Source organism: Strix aluco, chromosome 4 (genome assembly GCF_031877795.1).
Source record: "Strix aluco isolate bStrAlu1 chromosome 4, bStrAlu1.hap1, whole genome shotgun sequence".
Lineage (NCBI taxonomy): Eukaryota > Metazoa > Chordata > Aves > Strigiformes > Strigidae > Strix > Strix aluco.
The window spans coordinates 90,915,678-90,942,104 of NC_133934.1; the positions used below are offsets into that span (position 1 = coordinate 90,915,678).

Genomic DNA, 26,427 nt, shown 5'->3' on the forward strand with positions numbered 1-26,427 from the left:
GATACTGGGAGCCCCTGCATTGGGTCTGACTTCCAGGAGAAAGTAAGGACTAATATATTAAAAAAAAAAAAAAAGATAAATCTACAGCAGCCCAGAGAAGCTTAACTGCACAATGACTGAAACACACACTGGTTCACAATATTTATTACAATCTATTGCTTTGATAAACCTGCTGTATGGTTAGTAAACCCAAACCACATGGTAAGAACCAACAAAAAAAAAATTACAGCACAAACTACATCTCTGTAAAAGGTATGCAATGGAGGTGAACAGAGGCACAACCTTAACTGTGTAAGTAAAAGCACAATGAAGGTCCTCATATGTGAATACAGCTCTCCTGGTAGCAGATAATGAAGGTAAATAAAAATCAGACTAACATAAGATAGGTAAAAATCAGAGCAATATTGTTATATCTGTATACAAAGAATACAGGGCCTTTTTAAATACCCTTTTCATTCTTAATGACCTGTAAACACAACTCTCCCGAACCATCTTCCCTCTGTACCTGAACTAGTATATAAAGATCTATACAGAATGTGCAAATCCAATATAAGTATTTTTAGGCGCTCTTCTTCAAATAGAAGAAATACAAGATTAAAAACGTTAACACCACAGATTCCCTCTACCCAGCCTCTGCAGAAAGACATCAGTAGCAATACTGCCCAAGACATCCAAGTACAGAAGTAGCAAAACACTGGACCAAGAAATCCGTAAGAATGCATGGCATAGGAACGATAAATACAAGCACATGTGGAAAGGGAAAAACCAAACAGTTATCAAGGAAACTATTAACACTGGCAAATGAAAGTGAATTAGGACTCTTGCCAGCCTACAGCAAATCTGTTCCTAAAAAACACTCACATAACAAGGGCTTCAGTAAACCTATAATGTTAACTGAGATCCAATTACACCTTAGGCAGACAGGCTTTACTCATCTAGTTTGTTAAGAGGTGATATCTAGTAGTTACATGCCACGCTCCATACTATTTAATAATTACGTATTTATAAGTGTTGCTAGACTAGGACATTGGAGTCAAATAGTCACTCTATTGGGTTATTTGCTACTGCTGCCTTTTCATTACCACTGCACAGATTCTTTCTGCACCGATCAAACATTTTAATACCCTCATATCAATCTGCTATAGATTAAAGTTTGTGGAAAAATAAGTTAGACAAAAATATTACAGCCTACAAGGAGTATGGTACAATCTAGTTCTTGCAGTTAAGACTTCTGGCCCAAGTGTAACTTCAGAACAGTACCAGCCTGAGCAGAACACAGTTCTAGAGCATTTAAAATAGAGAGATGTTGAAATAGTCTGGATTTTACTTCAATGCTGGAAAGTGAACCAGAGACCAAAGAACTTATATATACAAATCTCAAGTGTAGTCTAGAAGCTCAAGCAATAACTATAGTTCACTCCCTTCAGAAGTTGCTTTACAGGGTGTTCTTTGCTTTTTGGTATGAGTACAGATGTGAACGTCTTAGAATAGTCTCTGAGCTTCCACTCATGCTAAGAGTGAACATATTCAGTGCAAACAACACACAAGTTAATTCAATTTACAGCTCTCAAACTAAAGTAAAAAAAAAGCTTACTAGTGGTATCTACTGTTTGTCTGACTACCTCCTGTGGAACTGCTTCTTATCAGGTCAGGTGATAACACTGAATATTAATAAAAAGATTCCTCTGGCCAGCACTTAAACATTCCCATTACTGAGATGAAAAGAAATTGTATTTTCTAGGTCTAGAAATAGGCACAGAAGCATTCTCCATGCCAAACACCTGGTGATCTCCATGCAACACTGATACAGCTGCAGACTTTAAAGGTACTTTCTTTTTTTGAAGAATTATTTACATACAAGACCAAATCACAACATTGTCACCCTAAGCAGGTAAGTTTTAGAGTAAAACTTCACTTGTGGTGAATGCCCAGCAGTTGTCTAACAACTCATTCGCAAGTTTGGAGTGCAATACAAAACTCACTACAAAAATCTGTTTCTATTCTTCATCTGAGTACTGAGAGGTTCAGCGTAGTTGCCAGCACTATAACAACATCATTAAAGTCATTTTCTAGTAAATCGATATTGCCATAGGTACAGTCAGTCCACAAATACAAATGACTTCTACCCAGTGTAAGAGAACCTAGCAACAAGCCTCAAAAATCTCAGAGGCGTCAACTTCTTACGTCATCAGTTCTGAATTTCATACAAATGTTGGGATTATTGACCATGACAACGTCAGGTGTCCAATGTGTTGACTTCTTTGGAGCAGAAATAATGCACAACTATTGCATTAGGGTATCGAGCAAATGCACTGTAAAGAGACAGAACACAAAAATCAACTGTCAATACAGACAAACAGTTTTCCCTATTCAAACAAGAACATCCAAGCTGTGCAGAATCAGAAAAAGATGCTTACTTAAAAGCAACACTTTTCTTGTTTAAATTATAGCCTGAATATATTCTTGAGAAAACCAGACAAAAGAACTCTATGGATTTTGTTAGAGTTTCTTTCTTAAAAAAATAGTATCTATTTTCATTTCTGTAGGCACAAGTTACTTGGAAGTCACTGGTAACAAGTTAAAGACTGGGTGACATGCTTGACCTTCAAAACCTTGTTGAACTTAACAGCATTAGAAAAATCCTAGACAACCAAAACAATACTGCATATGCAAATATAAATTCTGATGCTACATACCAACAGCAAAAAATTGAATATGCACAGCAATAAGTATATTTAGACATACGTGTTCATTAAAATGTTTTGGAAGAAGAACCTTTCCCTGTCATTGTGAATGCTACTGATATTTCAGAAGGGTTCACATCAACAAGAGAAACAATGAATAAGCTAGTCATGTGGCATTTCACTAGAGTTCAAAGAGAAAATCAAAAAAATGCAAATAAAATTTGCATTCTATCCTAACTCATAATTACCTGTTAGGAATGATAGAAGTTACTGGCATCTGGGTATCAAGTGAATTATTTCTACTTTTAGATGTCATAAGACAATCAGGCCACAAAATGTTACTCAGACAGGGAATCACAAAGCCAGATACAGAAAACTATAACACATGTATCTTAGTTTGAGATTCTTTATATTATCCTTCTTAATTCTAGTTAAGAAGTGGGTAGCAGGCAGTGTCTTAGAAAATTTACCAAATTCCATATGAGAAGCAATTTTCTGCCTTCTAGAGTTGTGAAGAAGTCTTATGAGGTTCTGAAAGGATTTTATTTTCCTTTGTTGAAAGCAGGATTAAAACTCTTGTAGGAAACTTCACTGACTAAATCTTCGATGTTTTCCCAGTTGAGTGATGTAATTTGTAACTCAAACACTCTTCAAATGTCTCCCTTATACTGCTGTTCTCTCTGTGTATATACACATTCCAGATTTTGCAGCGTTCTTAGTTTAAGTGTACCAGATTCATAGTTGATTCAGTTTCCCAAGCTTTAAGATACATGCTCTCTCACCTGTTACCTATCTTCTTTTTACATACAGTGCACACCTTCTCCTCTGTAATAATGCACTTCACTTGCTGATGCAAGATCCGCTCCTCCTGGACCTAAAGAAGAATTAAAAAAAAAAAAAACACCATCTTGCTCAAAAAGCAATGCCATACCACAGGTCCCTTCTAGTCTGGTGAAGCTGAAAACTGTCACATTTAATTTTCAGGGGCTGCATCTACATTAGCAAGTTGTACAGTACAAAAGAAGCAGGTCTGTAGAGCAGAGCAGGTGGTACTGAACACCCAACACCCACACTATATGAATTGCAGGATTTTACTTTCAACTAGACAGATCCACAGACTAAAGCATTCTAATCACTAAGGAATGTTCAAGTGAACTACTGAACTGCATCATCTGGTTTAGTTTATTTGAAAGAAATCCAATCCATGCTATCCAAGATCATCCTGTAATGCACACCAGAGCACAGTGAGTCCAGAGACTCACAGCAAAAACACACACCTCGTCCAAACTAAAAATGAACGTACTCACCATCTCCTGAAAAAAGGACATTCAATCTACTTAATGCACACCTACTAATTTCAAGTGCACTACAGCACCATCTAGAGGACACACATTCCATAAGGAACAGTTAATTTAAATATTGAACATCTGTTTTAAAACACCATTACAATAAATGACAGGTGGTGAGTACTTACCCTCAGAAACTCTGCATGGAGAAGATTCTTGAGTACTTGGTTAAATCTTTTCTTCTGAGCATTTTCTTCAAGAACTTTCTCTAAGAAGATTCGAATCTCACTAATCTGTGTGTTTGCTGGGAGTAGGTTTATCGCCTGGAGCAAAATATACTTACTTAGGAAAAATTAAAATGGAATAGAGAACAAAATAGAATAGAAATTGACACATTTAGCTTGACACTCTTACCATCTGTTCTCTTGCCTACTCCAGTACCCTCTGTCACCTTCTGCCAACAGTACACACTGAGTACGTACAAGTCTTCCTTACCTTGGTGGTATCCAGTTTGCTGTGATGTAGTTCCAAAACCTGCAGAGCAGCCTGCAGATTGGCTTGAGGCTCCAGCACTTCCATCTTGATTGGTCCCAGGCAATGAACACTAGGTGGGGAGAGATACATCCGGAGCAGTGACAGATAGACCTGGGGCACACAGAAGTAAAGTTCTGAAACGACTGCACACATCCACAATTGACAGCGTTGGTAGAACCCAGACGTGGTACTAGTAAGTCATACCCATGTCATGCAAAATTCTGAAGTGCTCATTTAAACAGCTCTTATCTTAAAACAACAGAAACAAAAAGTACCAATGATGTTCAAGGCCTTCTAAGACTTGCATTCTAAAGTTTTTATAGAAAAGTAGTTTTAAACACGCCTCCCTCATTTATCTTACAGAACTCATCCGTAACCTTTAGAAACCAACACTTCATTGCTTTTTACCATTGACTTTTCTGTGGATCTATGCAGAATAAGCACAGAGTATTTTGTCTTCTGAATTCTGTCAGAAGTTTAGTTACAGAATATATGCTCAACTCCAGTGATTCAGAAACATTCTCAACAAAAAAAAAATTTTAAAAATAGAAATAAAAAACCCTCAATCATCTAGTAATCCCTAAATTACAAGAGCTCACACATAGATTCCTGTTCACCTACACAAACCCTGAAAAAGTCTATACAGAGCAAAAACGTTAAAGTCCATAACATGGTATGAATAGTCTTAATACATTCTCACTAAAAAGGAAGACTGCGAAGATGAAGCTACTTACATCTTTGTTGCCATCTTTGTTTCTGTCATAATGTTTATGGCAGTAGCTAGAACAGAGAAGAATCAAGTGAAATGCAGGGAGTTTTGGAGCCCAGAGAATCAATCCACACATTAATATTTAAATGCTTTGATTACTGAAGCCATCCAAGTTTGGTGACCATGCATTCAGTTCTGATTAATTAATCAAGTTGCACAACAAAATTACACTATTTACTCTGTATTATAATGCTGAGAAAAGGGAAGGTTTGTGCAAGTCTCCCACTTCTGATCAACTTAAAAAGCTTTAATGCAGAAACTAAATTTAATTTAGCTGTGTAAAAAAGGGGAAGAAGATGTCTCCAGTCAACACATCATAGCATAAAAATGTATGTGTAGATATATCTAATTACTCTATCTGAATCACAAAGAGAAGGTGTTCAAGTAGTGTACACTGCATACTGGGGTTGAACATCCTCTAACAGGTATTTGCTGAAACCAGCTTTAACAGATATTATGTTGAACAGGCCCCAATGTTCAGATATACCTGACCATATCAGATAATTCTATTTTCAGCTAAGTACTTTGGATTCACTCAGGTGGTTCCCTGACACACTACATCTAGCAAAATGCTTTATCTTTACTACAGAGGATTCTGCTAACTGAAGGAGCTTCACTTTGCAGTTGGGCAAGTGAATGTCTCTCCAAAGAGAAAGAAAATAGAACAAGATACAGAAGTTCACAAGCTCCTTAGGTGGAAAAAAAGAACTCATCGATGACAGTCATATTGCTCTAAAGTGCAATGACAGAAGAGCATGAAAAGGTAAACCTCAAGGGGACGGCAGCATCATCTGTAGTGAAGAGATACCTGGAAGAGCCTAAAAGTCAAGAAAACATGGAAACCCAGAAGATCCTGAAGGCTTACAGCGTTCATGCTCCACATACAGCAACATTTTACTACACATTCGATCCCTAGGACAGCAAGCAAGCAAAGTCTTGAAGAAAAAGAAAAAAAAAGAAAAACCTTACTTTTCAGCCATGTTGGTGTCCTTCAAAATATGAACATAAATAAACAGAGCTTGCTCATGCTTCCCCATACGACCCAACAGCAGAGCACGCTCTTCTAGGAGACCTAGTGGCAGGATGAAGGATTAGTCAATAGCTACACAGAGAAATGACAACATAAGCTCCATCAGTGACCAGACTAACAGAAGGAACTATAAACTGCAGTCTGAGCTCAGGTTAAAGTTACACTGAGACTGTAAGTCTACTTCACTAGTCTCAGTAACATTTTATGAATTTTTAAGTAACCTTAAAAAACAAGAAACTTCAGATCTGTTGAGCAATTCAGGCTCATCAAAAAGTTAGGCTAACTAAGAGATGGGAGACACCACAAGGTCTTGGGCCAACAGTTACAGGAATCCTGCAGAGACTGGTAAACCCAACTATGCAAGCAAAACCAGAGCATACACTATAGACACCAGGGGCCTACAGTTACAGATACAGCCGCCTTCTCTGTTTCTAGTTACCATGATTCTACAGTAAATGAGGAGGTTTTGCTGCACAAGGTAATAAGCTAAGGTTTAATTAACCTATGGAAACTGAACTCACCATCAAAGGGGAAGTCACTAATTAGTCGACTAGGTTCATACCAGCTAGACTTCTCCAGAAAAAGTAGAAGCTTTTTCCGGTAATCCCCCAAGTCTCCTCCTTCCTCCCCAGCAGGCACTGGAGTTTTATCTATGCGGAAGAAAATCAACACAAGTTATGGTATTACAACTATTTCAATACTCAGAAGAAGATAAACAAATCATTATGAGGAGAAACCAAATGCTGATGAAACTGTTACATGGGCTGGGATTCTGGTGCACCTGCCAAATTACCTCAGCTCCTTAAAACACACTAAGCGACGGGTTAAAACAATAGACTCAGTTATTCAAGACTCTTCCCTACCCTTATCATGCAGAATTCAGGGAGCAGTAGCTGACATTCCAATTAATCATGAACAAAGTGTCACTTGGTCCCCTAATATCTCTAGGGAGGCAATAAAATAGACTTCCCTACAAACCCACAACTTTTGTTGTTCCAGTTCATTCATCACTTGGGATATCTTCTTCTGGATGTGAACAGGGAAGGGTTATAGCAATATACTGTGAAGGCTCCCCTGTGCTGTCCCATGCCCCTGGTCTTGCCATCAGAAAAGGCTAAACATACCTGCAGGGAAAGAACTGAGATATTCTTTCATTAAGCCCTGCACTTTCTCGCAGTACAGCTGGATCAGACAGTTGTGAAAGTCTGCACCGGTTTCTTCCCAGACATGAATGATGTGTTCCTGTAAGTACATGTTCAGGTTCAGTTACAGACACTTCCACTGGGAAGTCATTTGTTATAAGAATGCAACAGTTCCATGTCTGCCTTTACCAATCTTGACTTTAGGATTTCATATATTTTAATTATTTTTTCTTTGCACAACTTACAGCAAAGCTAATATTCTTTGAGACAGCATCAGGCTCCAATGCCTGGAGAACTGAAGCCTTATATGTAACATGTTGTACCGAATGTAATGCACTAGTAGACTGAGTTCTTACCAGATAAGGAATAGTCAAGCTTTTAAAATTTTCTATCAAGAAACTGAGCACTTTGTCTCGTGGCAAAGCTTCCACTTCAGGGAGGTCTTCTGTAAATATCTGTTAAACAAAATTTTATTCACACAACGATGATTTTTTTTTTAAGTGCCATGGTGTATTTTCTCTGAGGCACTAAAGCCCAGCATAACATCACATATGTCTAAAGAGTAAGCACAAGAAGTATAAAAAAAAAAAATCTGAGCAGCTTATTCAGGCATTCAGAAGCTCTCTCGCATCTGAATTAACAACCCCACTTCTGCCCTGGTTAACATTCTTCTTTTACAGTGCCCAACACCTCCCAAATACAAGAAGTCAATTCTATATCAAAAAGGAGAGAGAAAATACAAAAGGCAAATTGACATTTGCCATTTAAATACTCAGTCAGGCTCTTGTGCAAAAAGTGTGACACCAACAACATTAACTGTTGTGTCAAAGGTGCCTAGCTTATTACAAGATAAGATATTCCAACAACGGAAAAGCCTAAGAAAAACTGAAAGGCTGCTCTGCTCTAGCTACTGCTAATCTTACCACAGTACTGAACATAGAAAATATAAATCATAAATTTAATTGGATCTAACATTAATACATGGCTTCTTACATTGAGTTCTCCTAACTCCATACACTGCACTAAGAATCTCAACTGCAAGGTGCCTGTTTCAACCACACTTACCTTCAGTCCATCTTCAGGAAAATCTCTCAGCACCCAGACAGAGTAGGAAAATACTAAGTGCAAGTTCTCTGTGCCTGGAATACAAAAAGCAGCAGTGCTCAATGAAAAAATTCTAAATATCTATCTACTCACAATACAGCAGATTCTTTCAGAGACAGCAAAGCTTAATCTACAGGAAGAATCCAGTTTGGTTTTTTTCCCCCCACTCAAGTCAAGCAAATCACACATTCCAGGCTAAAACCACAATTTCATTACTTTTCAAACATGATTTCAAACAGAAACAAGAATTAACTCAAATACTAAGTGCCACCAAATGTCAATTCAGACCAAAACCAAGCTCAGTTGTCTTAATCACATTCCAAAAGCCTTCCCTTACAATTAGAAAAAGCACTGTACTTTTCACTTGTTTAACTTCCTTCAGTCCATTTCCAGCCTGCCAGACTAATAATGACTTCTATAGCAAATGGTCAAATACTTCATAACAAGTAATAAAACATTACAGTACTGAAGTAACTGGCATAGAAACTACATGACAGATAAACTACATGACAGATAATAACTTTTCCACGTTTAAGAAAATTTAGGACATGCCTCTTAAAAAGAATACTTTCATTTGGACAATTTGGTTCACAAAGTTTATAAAACATGTTAGGAAAACATGACTTTCCCCTCACCCTCCTGATCAGAGCCATGAAGGCATTCACTGCCCCAACAATGCAACAACACAACTACACAAGAAACAGAAACCTACACCTACAGGTCATGGGAGTAAGTTCTCATGCAGAACAAGAGACAGAGAAGTCTAACTCCTTATAAACAAGCGTGAGATTAATTAGAATAGCTCCTTTCTAAAGCACTGACCACGTTGCTTTTACTGAAATCATGACCAAATCGAACATGAAGTTACAACCTACTCAGAACACTCAAGATGGCAGAAGTTGAGGAAGGGCTCATCAAGCAACTACCAAAGCTTATAGATCAGAGAACTAAAAGGCCAACATTGCATCACACCACAAAACAAAACAACAGGCTCCCTCAGCACAGAACCTTCAGCTGCACGGGGATTTACACTGAAGGTCACAAGCAAGGATGTTGTGTGCTGCTAGAATTAAAGCAGACACTGAATTTCCAAACTTTCTCAGCAACAAATCCCTAATTTAGATACAAGCTATAATAGGAAGAAATTCTGCACAACACTATTTTAACAGATAAAGAATGGTGTACTACACTATCTCCTAAATACTTATCTAAATACTTATCTACCACTCAAATACATAGTTCTCCTGTGCCTACCTCTGCACAGATAAAGTATATCTTTGATGGACATGGACAATCACAGAATTAACAATTAATATTTGCTTTGATGCAATAAACAGTAAGTGCTTACCCTGTTGACAAACAGCAAGTATCAAATCCAAACCAGCGATACATACTTGCTGACTTGAAAAGACCACAGCTACAAGCCTGGAGGAAATTTTCTCTACTTACCTGAGAACTATTTAAGAACATTTCATTAAATGCCCCAAAACCTACAGACAAGAAATGACTAAAGAAGGGTTTCTACTTCACTGAGAATCTAAGTGAAAGCAACTAAAAATACATCCCCCACAAAATTTTTTAAAGATCAATTTTTACTTAGATTAGAAGCTCATAACTACAGAAGCCTCACCAAAGGGGCGAGCAGAGGGAAAAATCTGTAGAAACCCCACACTCTGAAATGCTTTTATCATCTTATTTAAGGGACTCCCGGAAGTGACACTTACCAATTAACCAAGGCAGAATGAGCAGTGCAGTTAAAAACACCCCCCACACACACACAGTGTTACACTGCTGCTATTTACTTGGGGGGAAAAAAAAATCTGCAAGTGACATTAGTGTAAAACATTCCATTTATTAGCAGTAGTTAACCTTCCAGGTTGTTTCCTGTATTTCATTACTCTGAAGTGAACAGACCCAAATATCCTCCATCAGTTTTAAAGAGCTGAGCAAGAAGCATACATGAAAACTGATTTTCAGGGGGTCCTGAAACAGAGAAGCTACGGAAGTCTAAAAGAAATTTAGCAAGCTGCCAGGATTTTTAGAAAATATTCCAGACAACTTGGATAATCATAGGTCTTAAACATCATCAATCTCAGGTAAAACAAACAAATAGCTGACATAGGTCAATCGAGATGAATTTATTTAAAAAACTATTCTGTCCTTTTCATAAGATGAGAAGTTTGTTTTGTAAAGCTGTATGCTGAATATAACATACCTACACTTCTCTTAAGATGACTGACATTACCAAATGACACCAATGAATAAGTGTAAGAGGCACACATGGCACAAACCAGAAAGCTCTTAATGTCATTGTAAGTAATGTATTATCACTAAACAAACATGTTGCCAACAGAAGCCAGCAGTTCTTGAAAACAGTAATTACAGAAAAAAATATCACTTTGCCAACAGTATAAGACCAGGAGATGAACAAAGGTATTTCCCCTCATAAACTTCTCACTCCCAAACTAGTACTTTTAGTAGTAGACATTTTTAAAGTGTTGTGCATTTAGAAATAACTAGTATTATTGGATGGGAGGGGACTACTCTCAAAAGTAGCAAAACCAAAAAAGGACTTGGGACTTCACAATGAGTAGTCAACCAAGCAAGTTCCTACCATGACGCTGTGACCAGCAGCTGTCAGGTAATTATCTAGATCTACCTAAACACAGAAAACAAAAACTTCATATAGGATTCTTCATCTCAGAAAAGATACTACAAGCCCCACCATCTGAAAGTCAGACTTTCAGCTGGAAAACCTAACCCAGAAGTTAGACTTGCCTTTTGTCAGCAATGGTATATCATCACTGGAAGAAAATTTAAAATACTACAGCATGTTTTCTACCAATGGAAATTTTTATCAGAAATAAGGTATGTTTTCCAATAAGACACTCAAGTTACAACAATACACTCGTGAACTCATCCTCGAAGTTTGCGTTATGCAAGAAACCAGACAAGATGACAAGGATATCCTTTAGATGGATAACCTCTAGAAAGTTGCTGAACAGTAGAATAACCACTAAGCCCAAAAAGAGTAACACCTTCACAGAAACAGCCCTCTCCTTCACACTCACCCAAATGCTGCAGATATTGCACTGTCCTCTCATGACCCTTCAAAGGCGAGTTGGCTTTCTTTGACTGATCCACCAGTACCTGTAATGCTTTCAGAACAACAAAAAGGTTCATTCCTTTGTAGCCACAAGTATCATCCCAACTTGAACCACAAAAAAAGTTTTCCTGTTCTGCTACCAGAGACAAAAAGTTTTGTTTTAAACACACAGACCAAATGGGTAACAGGAACAAAGACCAATTTAATCACAAGACAGACCCAGAAACAGTCTCTTCAGAATATTGCCTACTTATTGAAGACAGTTTAAAACTCAACACTAGGAACACCTGCTCCTAGCCCTTCTCCTCTCCCCACCCCAACCTCATACCTACCTTTCTCATGCAGACCTTTTTTCTCATACAGTATTATCAGCTCACTATATTTGTGTGCCTTCTTTAGTACATGCTCACTCTCCTCAATATGGCAGTGATTGTTCTCCAGACGTAGCAATGGTGCCACCAGTGCTACATTTGTCTGCAAGCAAAAAGGCACCACTTAAACATATTTCTAATGTGCACCTCCTAAGATAAGAAATCACAGTTTAACATCTTAGAGCAAGGCCCATCTTCATTTCCATAATTTGTTGGGACAGAAAGAAAACAATATATCAGAGCTATTCCCCTTCAAGGATGAAGGTCAGCTCTGAAAAGTTGTTGATAGCAAAGATCATACTCTCCTGCAGAAGCATTCATTAGAACTTCAAAATACACAGGCGTGGCCACATTCTATTAACAGAGGCAGAGACCAGAAACAGACACATCTGCTTTATTCCAAGAAACTACTTCCTGATCCACAAGCACACTAGCTAGCACCAAAGTTTCACAGATCATTTTTAGACCAAAGACAGACGGTTGTTTGAGAATTTCTGAAGTAGCTCCTTATGCTCCTTCTTAAATGTTTCAGCCTGAAATTCCCACAGAGCTTGCACAGTAAAGGAAAAGCCTCTAGGTCAGGCAGAAACTCACATGGAGGTAACACTTTAACAGGGTGGTATCAATGATTTGTAGCAGCTTCTTTTTGGATTTGATCGTGGGTGTTCCTTCCATGAGGGGTGAGGTACTGGACTGATGGTCAGAATCGTTTAGCTTCTTCACCAGCTGACTTCTTTTCTGCAGGACATCAAAGGAAATTTTAACAGGAAAAGGCCATGAATTTCTCCATCCCACCTCATCAAATATAACCCATCAAGTAAAAAGACTAAATTAAAGCAATTTAATAACTTGTTTTAATCGTTTCCTAAAGAATTTCTATTAACTATTTAACTATTCACCACATCATCTTTCCAACCACATTCAGGTGTATAGATTTGTTTTGCAAATTTATAGTTCTGCAAAATGTCCAGAGTCTTGAGAAAATAGTCAGGTCAATAAACTGAACAGAGACATTTTAGAGAAGTTAGGAGACATTTAAAACATCCGGAAAACAATTTAGGTTTTAAACTACTAGGCACAAAAACTATCCTCCTTCAGACACAAGCTTCCTTTTACTCTAGCAAGAATGGCAACGGAATAATTCAGATTCCAGTTACAACAAAATAAAGAGGACGGGAAACTACAGTACCCGCTACCTCCCACTACACCTTTTAATGCATGTTTTTGACCTCTCTCCTGGATAGAGTGCCCACCATGATAGCCACCAAACAAGAACAAAAGATCAAGAACTCAAGTCCTCTTCAGAAGTCTTCTAGAAATGAAATACTGGACTCATTTAGATCTGGTCCATAAGTAAATTTTATCCAGTTCTCACAGAAGTCACATGTGATGTGTCCCACTTATCTGTGGGCAACCTTGTGCCTCCCAGTTCCCCTGCTTTCTCAGGATCTGCTGCCACAGTTCACAACCATGAAGACAAACCATTAAGGCTAGCATGACAGAGCTGGAGCAGGTGTACTGCTTCCTGCACATCAAAGTTTACCAACAAAGTACACGAAAACTGAATAACCCTGCTCTGAAAACAGATATAGGAGCACTCACTTGAGTTAGGTAGTCTATCAGAGCTAAATGTGCCTTCTCCAGCTCTGCTCCAGAGAGCCCAGGCAGTGGGTTGGGATACTGTAGCTGTTTCCTGTAATCTGTGGGCAGGAGGTCAGGATACAGACCCATCACATGAGTGGGATCTAAGCAAAAAATAACTAGGATTAGTGACCATTCGGAACATCATTTTTGCAATGCATGTAACCTTCGAGCAAGCTTAGTTTTTCAACAGAGCTGTCTGTAGTCAGCTTGTATGTCCACAAGGTTCCAGATAACAAAATTTGCTCATTACAGAAAAAAAGCTAAAACAAGGCAAAAGCAGCAAGAGAAAGAATGTTTCAAAGTCCAAGCACAACAAGTTCCAACCTGTGCACTTGGCACACCTGGAGGACAAGCCATTATTATAATCCTCTTATTGCTCTTCTTGGAGAATCCCAAAAATCAAGAACTCTGACAGTAGGACAGGATTTCTAGGAACAGGCAATGTTTTAAGAGACTATTTGCTGTCCTGAAACACGAACTGAATAGCACCATGTGTAACTAATGAGCAACCATTTTCATGGAGTTTAAGCAAATTCAAAATTACTGCCCTCTAATTTAAGTTCCAAGTATTTTGAGATCTCAGTCCTTTTCTTTCACTGTAGTTTTCCAAAGTAAATATGATGTTATGATGTTAAGTGTCATCAAAACAAGTAAAAGTTCTAGCTTTAAATGCACAAGGAATGTGCTGTCACCAATAAAAGGATCTGTCTTAAGCACTATTCTATGGTACAGTCCAGTCTTTAGGTCCATAGTACGAACCAGAGAAATAGCATGAGAAACTACTTTGACTTCCAAAACCACAGAGAAGTCTCTGGCTTCAGCAGCTTGGTCCATTAAACAGGAAACAGGGTTAAGGGTCCTCAGTTTAGTCTGAGTCCAAGGGTTTATTTAGCAAATCTGCAGAGGTTCCTTATTTTTCATTCCAAGCTACAAGCAGGCTTTTGGTAGCTACTGAAACCCTCAACTTCAAGGGTCTATGTACATGCTATGCACACTGTAAAATAGCCTACAATACAAATATATTTTGCACAAAGGGCAAATTCATGATTTAACTCACTGACTGAAGTTAATTAAGTACTATAACCAGTTTCACAGAAAAAAGCTCAATAGCTGCCTAGGCTATCTGCCATTCACGGGGGAGGTCTGCACAAGACACCACTGTTTTAAAACAAAAGAAAAACAGAAAACAAACAGAAAACTTCACACAACAGTCTGCGAGCTTCACTTCATTCCTCCTAACCTAGGTATCTCAATGTCAACCCAAGCATTTACCTGTACCAAGCTTGGCAAAAACCTGCATGGATTCATCAAAGCGCTTCTGGCAGAAGAGGTTGAAGGCAAAGAGGTTCTTTATGTGGTGAATTTGTTGTCGCTTCTCACTATCTGAATCATCTTTCATTTCCTATATACACACAAATTAACAAACATTAAAAACTCTTCAGCCTTGTAAATGAGAAGGAAAGACTCTATAGAAATAACAGGAGTATTATCCTTTGGAGAGAGTAAGAAGAAATAAGATCACCTTCCAAAGTGAACACACCTGATGGTGATTCTCAGATGCTATGCTTATTATGTCACTGAAATAACGTGGAAGATTTGAGAGCTACCTCTGCTTATCTATATGCTTGTTCTATCAGAGCAACTATCTCTTCACTCATTTGCCTTTTCAAAATTTTTTTTCAAGTTAGCAATATAAAATGCAATTAACTCATTTTAATGTAGTTCCAGGGAAGTTTCTGGAAACCAGAAAAACCTCAAACCAGAAAAACCTCAAACAGTAAGAGCAATACAATTAAATGTACTGCTTCAGCTTCTCTGAGAAATTATTATGTTAATAATAATATGCAGGGCCATTACAAAAAAAATGGTCATTTGACAAAACAACATACACAACTCCAAGCAAAACTGTTTACAAGCAGTCTGAAGATTAAACAGCTAAGAGATAACCTTTCACATACAAGATGATATCTCAAAATCTAAACCACAACAGGTCAATATGGAGAAATGGAAGCACAAAACTAAAACTTAAGTCAAAAAAGGCCAGAGTTTACCAATTTGTGCAAAGTGGACAGCAAGGAGGTTAAACTCTCCAGGCTAGCTACAGTCAAGCAGAAGGCAAACATCCTTTCGTGTACTTTTGCACAAGTGCACCTGTTGCAAACCCAGAGGTTTTTGAGTACTTACTGCCAACTGCAAAGCCAACTCAAACTGCTTGTCCTGCAGAAGCTGCTGGATCTGTGTGGCTATGGACACCGGAATGAGCCGCCAAACAAAGTGATTACTCGCCACATATATAATATTTGTGCTGTAAACAAAACAAAAAGATCACTTACTAAGTTCCAGCACTGAGAAAGAATACCCTATCTGAAAAAAACAATCCTGGTTAATACATACATGGATCAATCAGATACAAGGGCAACTTGAGCAATATTGAAAGCAGAAAGGAGGAGAATCTATCTCCCACGATCAGAAATTCCCAAAGACACTCAACTATTATTTAATCAAGGTATGGCCTCCATTAATCTGTTCATAAAAACCAGACTGCTTCAATGCTATTCCTTAAGCCAAGGGAGTTAGAAAACCTCTTCCTCTCCCAGTTCCTCAGAGTGCTATCATACACCCACACAGCCTGAAAAAATTAATGATCAGTTATACTCAATACCCTCCAGAGGTGATGAAGCGTGGTCTCTGCAGCTCGATACTCTGTACCAGCAGACGAGGTTCAAAAGTGCGGATCTCCACATACCTTGGCAGAACAGCAATGATGTAGGGAGGCTGGTGTTCTGTTAGTGAAACAAGTGAAAAATATAAGTTGATTGTTCTCCAGTATTCCTTGAAACAAGCCGTGACTTAAAGTAAGACTTCTCTTCAATTTATTTTTCCCCTTGAAATGTGTCCCTTTTTTTGCTTATTAAAAACAAAACTCAACACTGACAGCGTTTTGCTAACAGCCTACTACCAGGCTTTTTGTTCATCTTTCAACATAAGGAATTTCTGTGGCACTCAGGTACCCAGAAGAACTACAGTGTTTTAACACACTAACTTTCATTTCAAATCTTGTCCCTTTATTAAAGACATGCAATATGCCCATCTCCTGAGGAGGAGAGAGGCATACAGACCACAAGCAAAGATGGGGAAGAAACAAAAATAAATACATGAAACCTTCCACATAGTACAACTTGAAATACTTTAGAAACTGTCACACTCCAAATCCAGCTAGTTTCTAAATAGCAGGAACATAACAAATTTGTCATATACAATGGAATAAAGCAGCAAATTTTTAAAAAATTACTGCCAATTCTCACCCATGGCTATAGGAATATCTGTCCAATTCAAGGCACATTTCTGAGTACAGACCCCTTCTTCATTGAGCACAACTGTTAGATCATCTTGGCCAACTGCAACTTTTCCATCTGCTACAGGAGCAACTAATGGTTCCAGCTGCTTCCCTGTGGGAAACAGTTCTTTGATGGATCCTTTTCCATCCACCTAGAATAACAAAGAAAAAAAACAACTGTTTTTGAAAATAACTTATTTCAAAGCTGCAGAAGACCAAAGTCAAAAACCTCCCAGAGGGATTTACAACTCAGACTACTCACTAACAGGACGACTGCAATTTTAAAGAGTAGCAATAAGATTTTCTGCATATCATCATTTATCCTGCTTATACATCATTTGGAAATAAAGAATTAATACTTTTGTGTCTGAGATGATGTATTCCTGTTACTGTAACAGGATCTAAACACATAGTACATACAGGTTTATAAAATGCACAGCACAATAGCAACATCAGTTAAAGCGTCCAAACACTTCTTAGTGTAACCAGAGAATTTCATTTAGGCCAAAACTTTAACATAGTTCTATTCTGGCATGAGTGAATGTTGCCACATAAATAACAAACTAAAAGCCTAGCAACCTGCCGAGCCTTCTTCCCCTGCCCTAGCCACTCGTTCTCATGCTGTCCAGGGAACTGAACCCACCCAAAAAAAACAATTTAAAAAAAATCCAAAGAGCTGTTTCATGAGCTGATCTAACAAGTCACTGACACCAAAACAGAGAATCCTGCTCCTTCAACTCCAGCTGCATGTTCCTGCTGCTTCCCTTGCAGTACAGCTCAAGCATTCTTACAAATCAACAGCTAGCCAGCAGAAAACAATACCATAAAGACACACACATTTTTTTTGCCTATTTAAATGAAGCCACTCAAGGATGAGTCACTCAAGCACCAGAACCAACCCAAGTAGACACTTGGGCAGCAAGTCTCCATTCTGGTTGCTTGAGCAGCTGCACAACTACCCACATCACTGGACTGGCAGGAATCAACATCTAGGAGAGGTCTGCAGAACAGCATCCCTTGTGAGCAGTGTTGGTTAGAAGTGCCTGTAAAAATTACTGTGCTGTTTTCCTGTCGACTACAGAGCAGTGTTGCCACTCGTGTTCATACACGTACATATGTGTGGTACACCTCATCTTCATCTCATTTTCCTGTAATATCAGCAGAAGCCAATTGTAAAGGCAGAAAAGAGAATCAAATATAGCTGTCAAATGAAGCCTAAGTGGAAACTGTAATACTAAATTACCAACACTAAGTTTAGAGACTTTCAAATTGAAATGACTACAGTTCAGCAAAAGAATCAAAAAAAGAAAAAATGGTTAAGCTTCTTATCTGGCACACACTGGAGATATTCTTGGGGTTTTTTTTTCCCTTTTAGAGCTATCTCCTTTCTTAAGGAGAATAAATACATGAAATAAAATGCAAACTGAGCTTACGCAGACCATTGCCAAACCAAAAAAATCTTTTCCAATGCCTTTTTTCTGCAAGAGCTTCAAACACTGATTTCAACAGCAATAAACAGAAGATCACTTCCTGACAAAACATCAGTTTGAAAGGACAGACTTAGGCTGACCTTTCCAAAACCACATATAGCAAGAGTACCAGATGCTGTTTTTCATAAATGTTTGTTAGCTAAATCCCTGAACACAGGAGCAGCCTCCATAGTGTCTATTGTTATCCAAATCTTCCTAAACACTGCCTTCTGAACTCCAGTCTTACCCGTATCAGGTAATAGTCCCTCTTGAATCCTACACAGATGGAGTTTTCACACCAGGCCATAGACTTGGGTACATCAGGTACACTGAAGTCCCCCTGAGGAAACCAGGTAAAACAAGTTAAAATGGCTGTTACAAGAGAAGAGCAAAAGTCAAATCTGGCAACACAGAGCGTAACATGCAGCACTGGTGTTGACACCGTATTCCCCACCACACGTGCCTGACTTCTGCTGGTCAAGGAAGGGCAGCATGCAACTAAAAAGGTGAGATTCGTGCACAGTAAAGGGGTGTGCTCTGAGTTAGCTGTTAACTTCCTAGAAGAGAAGCATAGTTGAAAAATTCTCTACCCATTTCCATTGGTTATTTTTATCCTTCCGGTATTCACAAGTGCAGCTCTCTATGCTTCTTGTCAGTAACTACCTTCTGACTTAACAACAGACCTGGAAAACTTTGAGTAGAAGTGGACCCACTTCCACAGCGTTGTTGCTAGGTATACATTTATAGAGGCTGCACGCTAATACGTTTCACTGACTTACAAGTGTACCACAACCAGAACGTCAAAATATAGAACAGCCTTTGATTTAATTTATGACACTGTATTAATGCCACTAATTGTGATTTCAACCATGTATTTTCATTTTATTTGCTGCTTCATCGTTAAATCACTGCAGAACCAACAATGCTCTGAAAGTCAGCAGTACCTCTGAGTAATAGGGACTGCACAGCAAGCAGTAAAGAGTAACTACACTCCCTGTTGAGGCATGCTGGACTACAGAAACACAACTCACCTGTAGCTCATGGAACTCTCTGTCCTTCCAAAAGTAAAGCTGTAGCTTCTTCCGCACTGCCACGCACATTCTCAGCACCTCTTCCCCTGTATCTGACTGCTGTGAAAATAGACAGACATAACTCACAGGCACTCAAACTAAGAGGCAAATAAGATAATACAAGGCCAAAAGAATCCTCAGCCTGAAGCAAAGCTGCCAGCTGAAGAGCAGCTTTGTTCATCCATGCCAGAAGGGCATTCCCTAAACAAGGAAGCACAGAGAGAGGGGGAGTGACATACTTAAAAATGAACTTTGGCAGGGATTGTGACACCAAGAAAATACCAAAAGAAAAAAAAAAAGAAAGAGCAAAGACACACACACACACAGATCAGTAGAGAGCTATCAGCCCAGCCCTGAAGACTAGGATAAAAAGCTTGAACTCTACATAGTATAGGATAGGGGAGGAAATGGAACAACGCAAAGAATATGTTATATTGACAGATAAAAACATTAACAGGTGTTTAATATTCTAGCCTATTAAAAGTTTTCTGACAAGAAATACTAGAAAAGCTAAGTGTCTGCACTCACAAACAACAAGGCACTTCAGAATGACCAGATTTAAAGTTGTTTGGAAAGACATCACTAGTTCTAACACCTAGAAAACCCTAAGTACTTATTAGAAAATATTTAACACTAAGCTCCCATGGGACAAAGAGATAAAAAGAAGGGATGAAGAGCACTAAGCCATCTCTTCTGGTTATGAATAAGGTTTCTGAACAACATGGGTAGGCTGAGAAACTCACTTGGATAGAAATGAGTCACTTAATAAACCACAGCATATGAACAGAGAATTGCTATACCTTATGAAACCATTTTATGGGCTGAATCTACCACGACTGCCCTGGGACTCCCTGGGCCAATACAGTTTAACAGAAACAAAACATAACAAAAACTGTGATGGAGATGCTTGGGGAAGGTAACCACTATGAGCTTGTACACTGGCAATTTAAGGGAAGGGAATGGCTTCTATATTGCAGAGGATCTTTCAAAAAGACAGTCAAAGTTACTACAGGATAAAAATGCCTTAAAGTTCTGTATCAGGAGATTAAAGGCTACAACTACAACAGGCACAAGAAGATATCTTATGAAGCACAAGAAGAAAATTAAGGTGACGTTAAAAACAGTTGCCCTAAGCAAAGCTTTAACATCCAGTAGGTACTAATTTTAAAAAGCACTAGTACCCAAGCAACTTGCATGTAACACAAAACTAACAAACCTAATTATACAGCAATTAAAAAAAGTTATCTTTATTCAAACAGTAAGGACATCTGTGCCGTTGTGTTCCTCCTCTTACCTGAAGATCACAAGTGAAAAGCGATGCACCTTTTGCCTTGGAAACTGTGGTGATTTGTTGAAAAGTCAACAGGTCATGGACATAAATGTTATTTTCTGTTTTAAAAAAAATTCAATTATTATTCAATATTTAACATATGTAAAGCTCATTGCCAATTCAAATAAGTTATCACATTTTATGTTTACATAAAAAGAAGAACTTGTGAAACTAAGAACTGCAAGAAAGGAAAAGGAACGTTTTCCCAAAAGCCGAAAAGGAAGTGCTAAGGCACATACAAGACAATAAATGCAGAAAAGACAACTAACACCAGCGTTGGTAAAATTACATGAAGGAACTGAGAACAGGTGCTAACCAAGCAGAGGAAGTGGCAGTGGAAGGGACAGCAAGCAGGCCAGAGCAGAGCAAGTCCATCATGGAAGACTGTATGAGCAAAGACCATTTTGAACTGGCTCCTGAAATTAGTGGAAAGTGAGCAGTTGCAAATGGAGGGTACTGTGGTCAAGTTTTTGTACGCACGAGGACGCAGGCAGCAGAAATCTACACATGCTGGAGTCGGAAGAGCCGGGACTTAGAGATCATAAAGAAGGGAGTAGTGACATAAGCAAAAAAAGACATAGGAAGATTGTAAGATTAAATAAATATAGCCAGAGACAAGCAAACTTAGATCTTCCTCAAGATGGTAAAGATCGCCATCTGCATATAAACTGAATTTGGTGTAACACATCAACAGTAAGTTTCATACATCAGGTAAGTTTGGACAGAACTTTTAGCCCCTATCATAGGGTGCACACACACGCATGCATGTATGTATATATGTGTATATACACACGCCAATACAGACAAACTATATACATACACACACACTTTAGTGCACGTATGTATTTTTAATCACAAAACTTAGCATTAATACTTTGTTCTCCAAGCTGGTTTACGACAAGCAAAGCTGCTTCTCAATCTATACCGCATAATGCTTCCTCTGCAAAGTGAAAAAGCCTAAACTCTACAAAATGATCTTTCAACAACTAAACAGTTATGCATAGGGTGTGTGGAAAGGGTGCCACATTCAGCCAAGTAACTGCATCGAGAAGAGCTTGTTAAATATTAGAACATTTTCTTCACTTACCTAATAGACTGACCAGAATTTTAAACTGAGAAACAACATGAATCTGAAAGAAAGAATTCTATTAGTGACTCCATTCATAAACTAAACCTCTGACCAAAGCTTGATTATAGATAGTCTAAAAAAAAAAAAAATGCATCTTAGATACTCTCAAAATAATGAAAATAGCAAGGCAGCTATCTATGCAGAACCTTCCTTCAGCTATTGCAACGCCTTTCACTTACACTCAGTTTTTACAAGCTAACACATAGAGCTTGCAACCTTGGCTAGTAAAAAATGCTATAATAAGTGGTATGTTACTAGTACAGAAATACTTCTAAAGGATATGCAAAGTGTTGCTGAAAGAGGCTGCATAATCTTTGAGGCAAGTGCTTTCCTGAGTATCAATATAATCAATGAGCAAAAGTTCTCCAAAAAAAATGAAATGGTAGTAAGACTGGCAGTACTTTAGTTCTAAATTCCAAGTAAGAGGAACTGCATTCACATTCCTATAGCACTTTATTCAAGAGTCAACTTCTATATTACAGTCTGTTGGTGTATTACCATCATTTTCATAAATACTCTCAGTCAGAGCAGCTGAAGATTTACTGCAAACAACAGCACTTCCATAAAAGGTGAAAATAAACCTCTAAGTTCCAATTCCTTGCTTTCTGCTTCAGCAACTAAACGAAGCTTACTCCTGTTATGGGAAAAGTGGGCAAAAACACCAGGCTGTGCCACCTCTAGAAGAATCTATAGTTTGGGGGTAATTTTTTGTTAAGCTTAGCAGATATTCCAGAAGTACATTTGATACTTCATTTCTTAGCTGAAAACATTGGAAAATTGTCCCCACAACAAGAAGATGGTATTTCCTACCTGCTGGATCTTTTTTGAGAAGTTCTTGTTGGATTTCTCTAGGGTCACTTCAAACCTATTGCAACCTACCAGAAAGATTTGAGAGAGTATGTAAACTGAAGTTGTCCTTAAATTTATGTCTGAATATATCTTACATTAAATAGATTACAAAGAATTACAAAAGCAAACTTGGCCACTTAACACTAGAAGAATGACTCTTATAACATATCTGTGCTATCTTTTACTTAATTGCTAAATGCATCAGAAGGTCTTCTACATAGTCAGGTGAAAAGATAAAATTACACTTCCTGTACTCATCTGAGAGCCTCATCAATAGATTTTTGCCTTGCTAGAATTTTAGATTACAAGAATTACATTTTGAAACCCAGAGACACAAAGATACCCATAAAGACTTTATCCACACCAATCAAGTATCAGCAATTTAAATTGCTAGGGAGCACATCACTGCAAAGTAGACAAGGAATAAACACTACACCACAATGGTTTAAAAGGAGTTTTATGGATAAAGACTTACAGACACTTTCTGATGACATAACCTCTCCTGGCATTGATGCAAAAAAGGGGGAGAAATTTACCATGTGAGATAAGACACTAGCAACTCAAGACTAGCATGTTCTGACTGGAATAGACAGCCTATAAGTTTCAGAAAAAGCAAGCTGAATTCAGTCTCTAGAATCCAAATTGCTACAAATGAATGTCTTTCCAAGAGCTCATGGACTTGGAAACAAATGTTTGGTTTTTTCTTTCCTGTCCCGGACTACATGGCATTACTATGTTCAATAACATCAGTTTCTACATAATAGCAGATAATGTGAAAAACAAATCTGTTTAGTGAAAATCCATTTTAACTAAACTGAAAATAGATCAGTTCTATTTGTGGCATCTCTAGAATAGACTATGAACACTTATGACTGTCAAAGAGGCAGGGAGAAGAATAAATACATGACAACTAGTTAGGAGGGATCCCTCTTCCCCATCCCTTTGATGCTCATGGACCCACTGAATAAAGCTGCTCTTTCACTAATCCACTCCTTCATTAACAGAAGACATATATCAAATCTCTGGCAACTAGCGCCCCCCCGCTGCAGGCACCGAAGCCAACACAACGAGCCGAAAACGGGGAAACTCTCCCGCGCCGCCCGCACTACACTGCTTTTGCACATGTTTGTGCGCTGTATTCACAAAAATTACACTAACTTACGATACATTCAAACCTGAGAGACCTGATATAAAACATACTTTAGGACAAATAAAAGGCTTATACTACTTGCTATCTTTCTTGCACATCTGATAAATGTTACGTACACTTTCACCAGATCCCACACAAATGTTAATTAAACTCTATGTAGGAAAAGAACAGTAACTAAATATACTTGTGTTAACATCACTACAACCTCTTAAAGTGCAGGAAATAAAAATAACCTAATCAACTTTTTGTGCCATTCTTAAAATGAACTTACCTATGTCTTTCTTGATCCTGTAAAGCAGAAGATGCCCTTGTTTGGTACCAACAAGGAGCCATTCCTCTACAAAGACGGGGAGAAAAAGAGTCTAATTAGTTTCAACAAAGACTGACCTTCCCAGCCAAGTTACATTTATCAGCACACTTGGAAACTTCTTTCAAATGCCAAAGAGGACTTTCTATGGCAGCCACATGCATGTCTCCTACCATCTCTCTGGTGGAAGTGTTGGGAAGTAGCTTTCATTCTCAGGAGAGGATGGCCAAAGAGCAAGCAGTAAAACAGAGTACAGCCTAGACATCATCCCACTTGTTTATACAAAGGCAAAGCAGCAAACCATTGCATCTTTTCTGCAATCAAAAGAGGCAGTAAACTATTCTTCAGACATTACTATCTCCCAGAGAGTAACAGTGCTACATAATGGGAAGAACAAGAAGTTCTATGTAGGTTTATTTGGGTTTTAAACTAGTTAAGTTTTTATAAGAACTCTCTGAAATAATCAGATATGCCTGGAAGGATAGCAGCAGCCTTGCTTAAGTGGCATAAGAATTGCTTCAATGACCAACAGTAATTCAAGATTTAGAAAAGAGAACCTTTTTGTGTATACACTCTGTGGCAGAGTTTCAGACTCTTCCTATTTACAGCATACAAAAGGCACAGAGTCTTTAATGGGTGATGAAATATGACTGAAATTCTTCCTCCTTGCTGAAAATCATATAGGAAAGAAGCATACACAAATACTTCTTTCTACATCTAGTACTCACACATTATAACAGATACTTGTATTTTAATAAAATCTTGCTTCCTGCAAGACCTTTCTTCCATCATTTGGTAGAAAAGTTGTAGAGACAGAATTGCACCTCTTTTTATACAACCATACTGTCACATGCCTGTGGGTTTAGGCTTTTTTCTACTTCAGCAAAATAAATGCTTTCAAAGAGATAAAAGATAAAAGCCTCAATGCAGGAATAAACTATCTTCACGTCTTCTCTACTACATAACTCTAGCATAAATAAGTTACAATTAAACGTGGCACTACTATTCAGGCTATAATTTTGTTCTTGACAGATTAAAGGGGTCACAATTGCACAGTGTCTGGGTTTTTTTTAATTACTAATTTTGTGCTATGGTAGTACATATGATGGAACTGCTCAAGCAGTTTGAAAAGCCTTATCAAACCTTATCATTAAGGGAGCTGGTACAGTCACCTGACCAGAATCTCGAATGTCAACTATGCCCAAAAATATAACCTATGCTTATATACCACTAACACATGCAGAGTCTCAACCTAAGACTTGAACATACCACTGGAGTTCCGAGATAAACTTTAGTCATAACAGAGAGTAGGCTTTTTAGCGAGAAACTAGCCGACCCAGGGTTACAGCACTGGAAATCATGGCAGCCCCGTCCTCAGCTGCCCCCCCGCTGCAGGCACCGAAGCCAACGCAACGAGCCGAAAACACGGGGAAACTCTCCCGCGCCGCCCGCACGCCCAGGCCCGCGAGACGGCAGGGCCACCGGCCGCCCCGCAGCCGCCCCGGGGTACAGCCGGCCGGCGTCCGAGCGACACCGCCACCCCCGGGGCCGCCAGAGGCCCCAAGAATGGCTGAGGGGGCGTCCCGACCGCCCGGGACGGGAGAGAGGAGCGGCTCGGGCTGCGGCAGCGCCGCGGCCCCCCCGGCTCACCCCAGGCCGCCAGGCAGTCAATCTGCAGCGGCAGCTTCTCCAGGATCGGCACATGCTCGAAGGCGTCGTGCATGGCGGCGGCTCCTCCGGGGCCGGCTGCCGCAGCGCCCGCCGACCGGGGAGAGGCAGGCGGCGGCGGGTGGGGGGGCGCAGGGTGAACGGCCCCGACAGCGACAGCAGCAGCAGCGCCGCCGCCGCCACCGCCGGCCCACAGCTCCCCGCCCTTCCCGTCAGCCCCCGCGCCCGCCCCGCCGCCGCTTCCGCGCCCAGGCTCCGCCCTCTAGGCCCCGCCCCCTCCGCGCTGTTGCCGCCCTCGCCTCGTCTCCTCAGCGCTCCGGGGGCGGGCGGGCCCGGTGCCCCCGTGAGGGCCCGGTGACGGCCTGGGCGGCTCCTGCAGGTTCAGAGCACCCGCGCCCCTGTGCTCTCCCCGCCGACATCGAGCAGCCCGCCCCCGCGCCTGGGGGCT

At 39.4% G+C, this 26,427-nt stretch overlaps 1 protein-coding gene across 4 annotated transcripts; it reads right to left on the reverse strand.

Moving 5' to 3' along the window:
- Positions 1-127: 127 nt before the first annotated feature.
- VPS39 (VPS39 subunit of HOPS complex) lies at positions 128-26,170 on the reverse strand. Of its 4 annotated transcripts, none has more exons than XM_074824185.1 (26): positions 25,962-26,170; positions 24,276-24,341; positions 23,330-23,356; positions 22,816-22,880; positions 21,964-22,006; positions 20,841-20,935; positions 19,508-19,603; positions 18,724-18,816; positions 16,976-17,159; positions 16,333-16,453; positions 15,855-15,975; positions 14,943-15,072; positions 13,629-13,771; positions 12,621-12,764; positions 11,988-12,129; positions 11,621-11,707; positions 8,511-8,584; positions 7,802-7,900; positions 7,428-7,545; positions 6,825-6,953; positions 6,243-6,345; positions 5,239-5,284; positions 4,466-4,615; positions 4,159-4,293; positions 3,467-3,558; positions 128-2,312 (listed from the first exon to the last, which is right to left on the reverse strand). In XM_074824185.1, the coding sequence occupies exons 1-26, from the start codon at positions 26,032-26,034 to the stop codon at positions 2,237-2,239; spliced, it is 2,652 nt and encodes an 883-aa protein (XP_074680286.1). In that variant the 5' UTR covers positions 26,035-26,170; the 3' UTR covers positions 128-2,236. The 4 variants fall into 4 exon arrangements, with proteins under 4 accessions (XP_074680286.1, XP_074680285.1, XP_074680288.1 ...); XM_074824184.1 differs by having other exon boundaries at positions 19,508-19,606; XM_074824187.1 differs by lacking the exon at positions 25,962-26,170 and adding an exon at positions 25,581-25,763 and having other exon boundaries at positions 19,508-19,606.
- Positions 26,171-26,427: the final 257 nt, after the last annotated feature.

Excerpts from the sequence above, each read along its gene's own strand:
- VPS39 (XM_074824184.1), bottom strand. The coding sequence starts at position 26,034 with ATGCACGACGCCTTCGAGCATGTGCCGATCCTGGAGAAGCTGCCGCTG. Across the intron at positions 11,708-11,987 it reads AAAAGGTCTGCATGAGAAAG|CATTACAGGTACTGGTGGAT; the intron begins GTAGGTATGAGG and ends TTGTTCTGAAAG. Across the intron at positions 5,285-6,242 it reads GACACCAACATGGCTGAAAA|CTACTGCCATAAACATTATG; the intron begins GTAAGGTTTTTC and ends TCTCTGTTCTAG.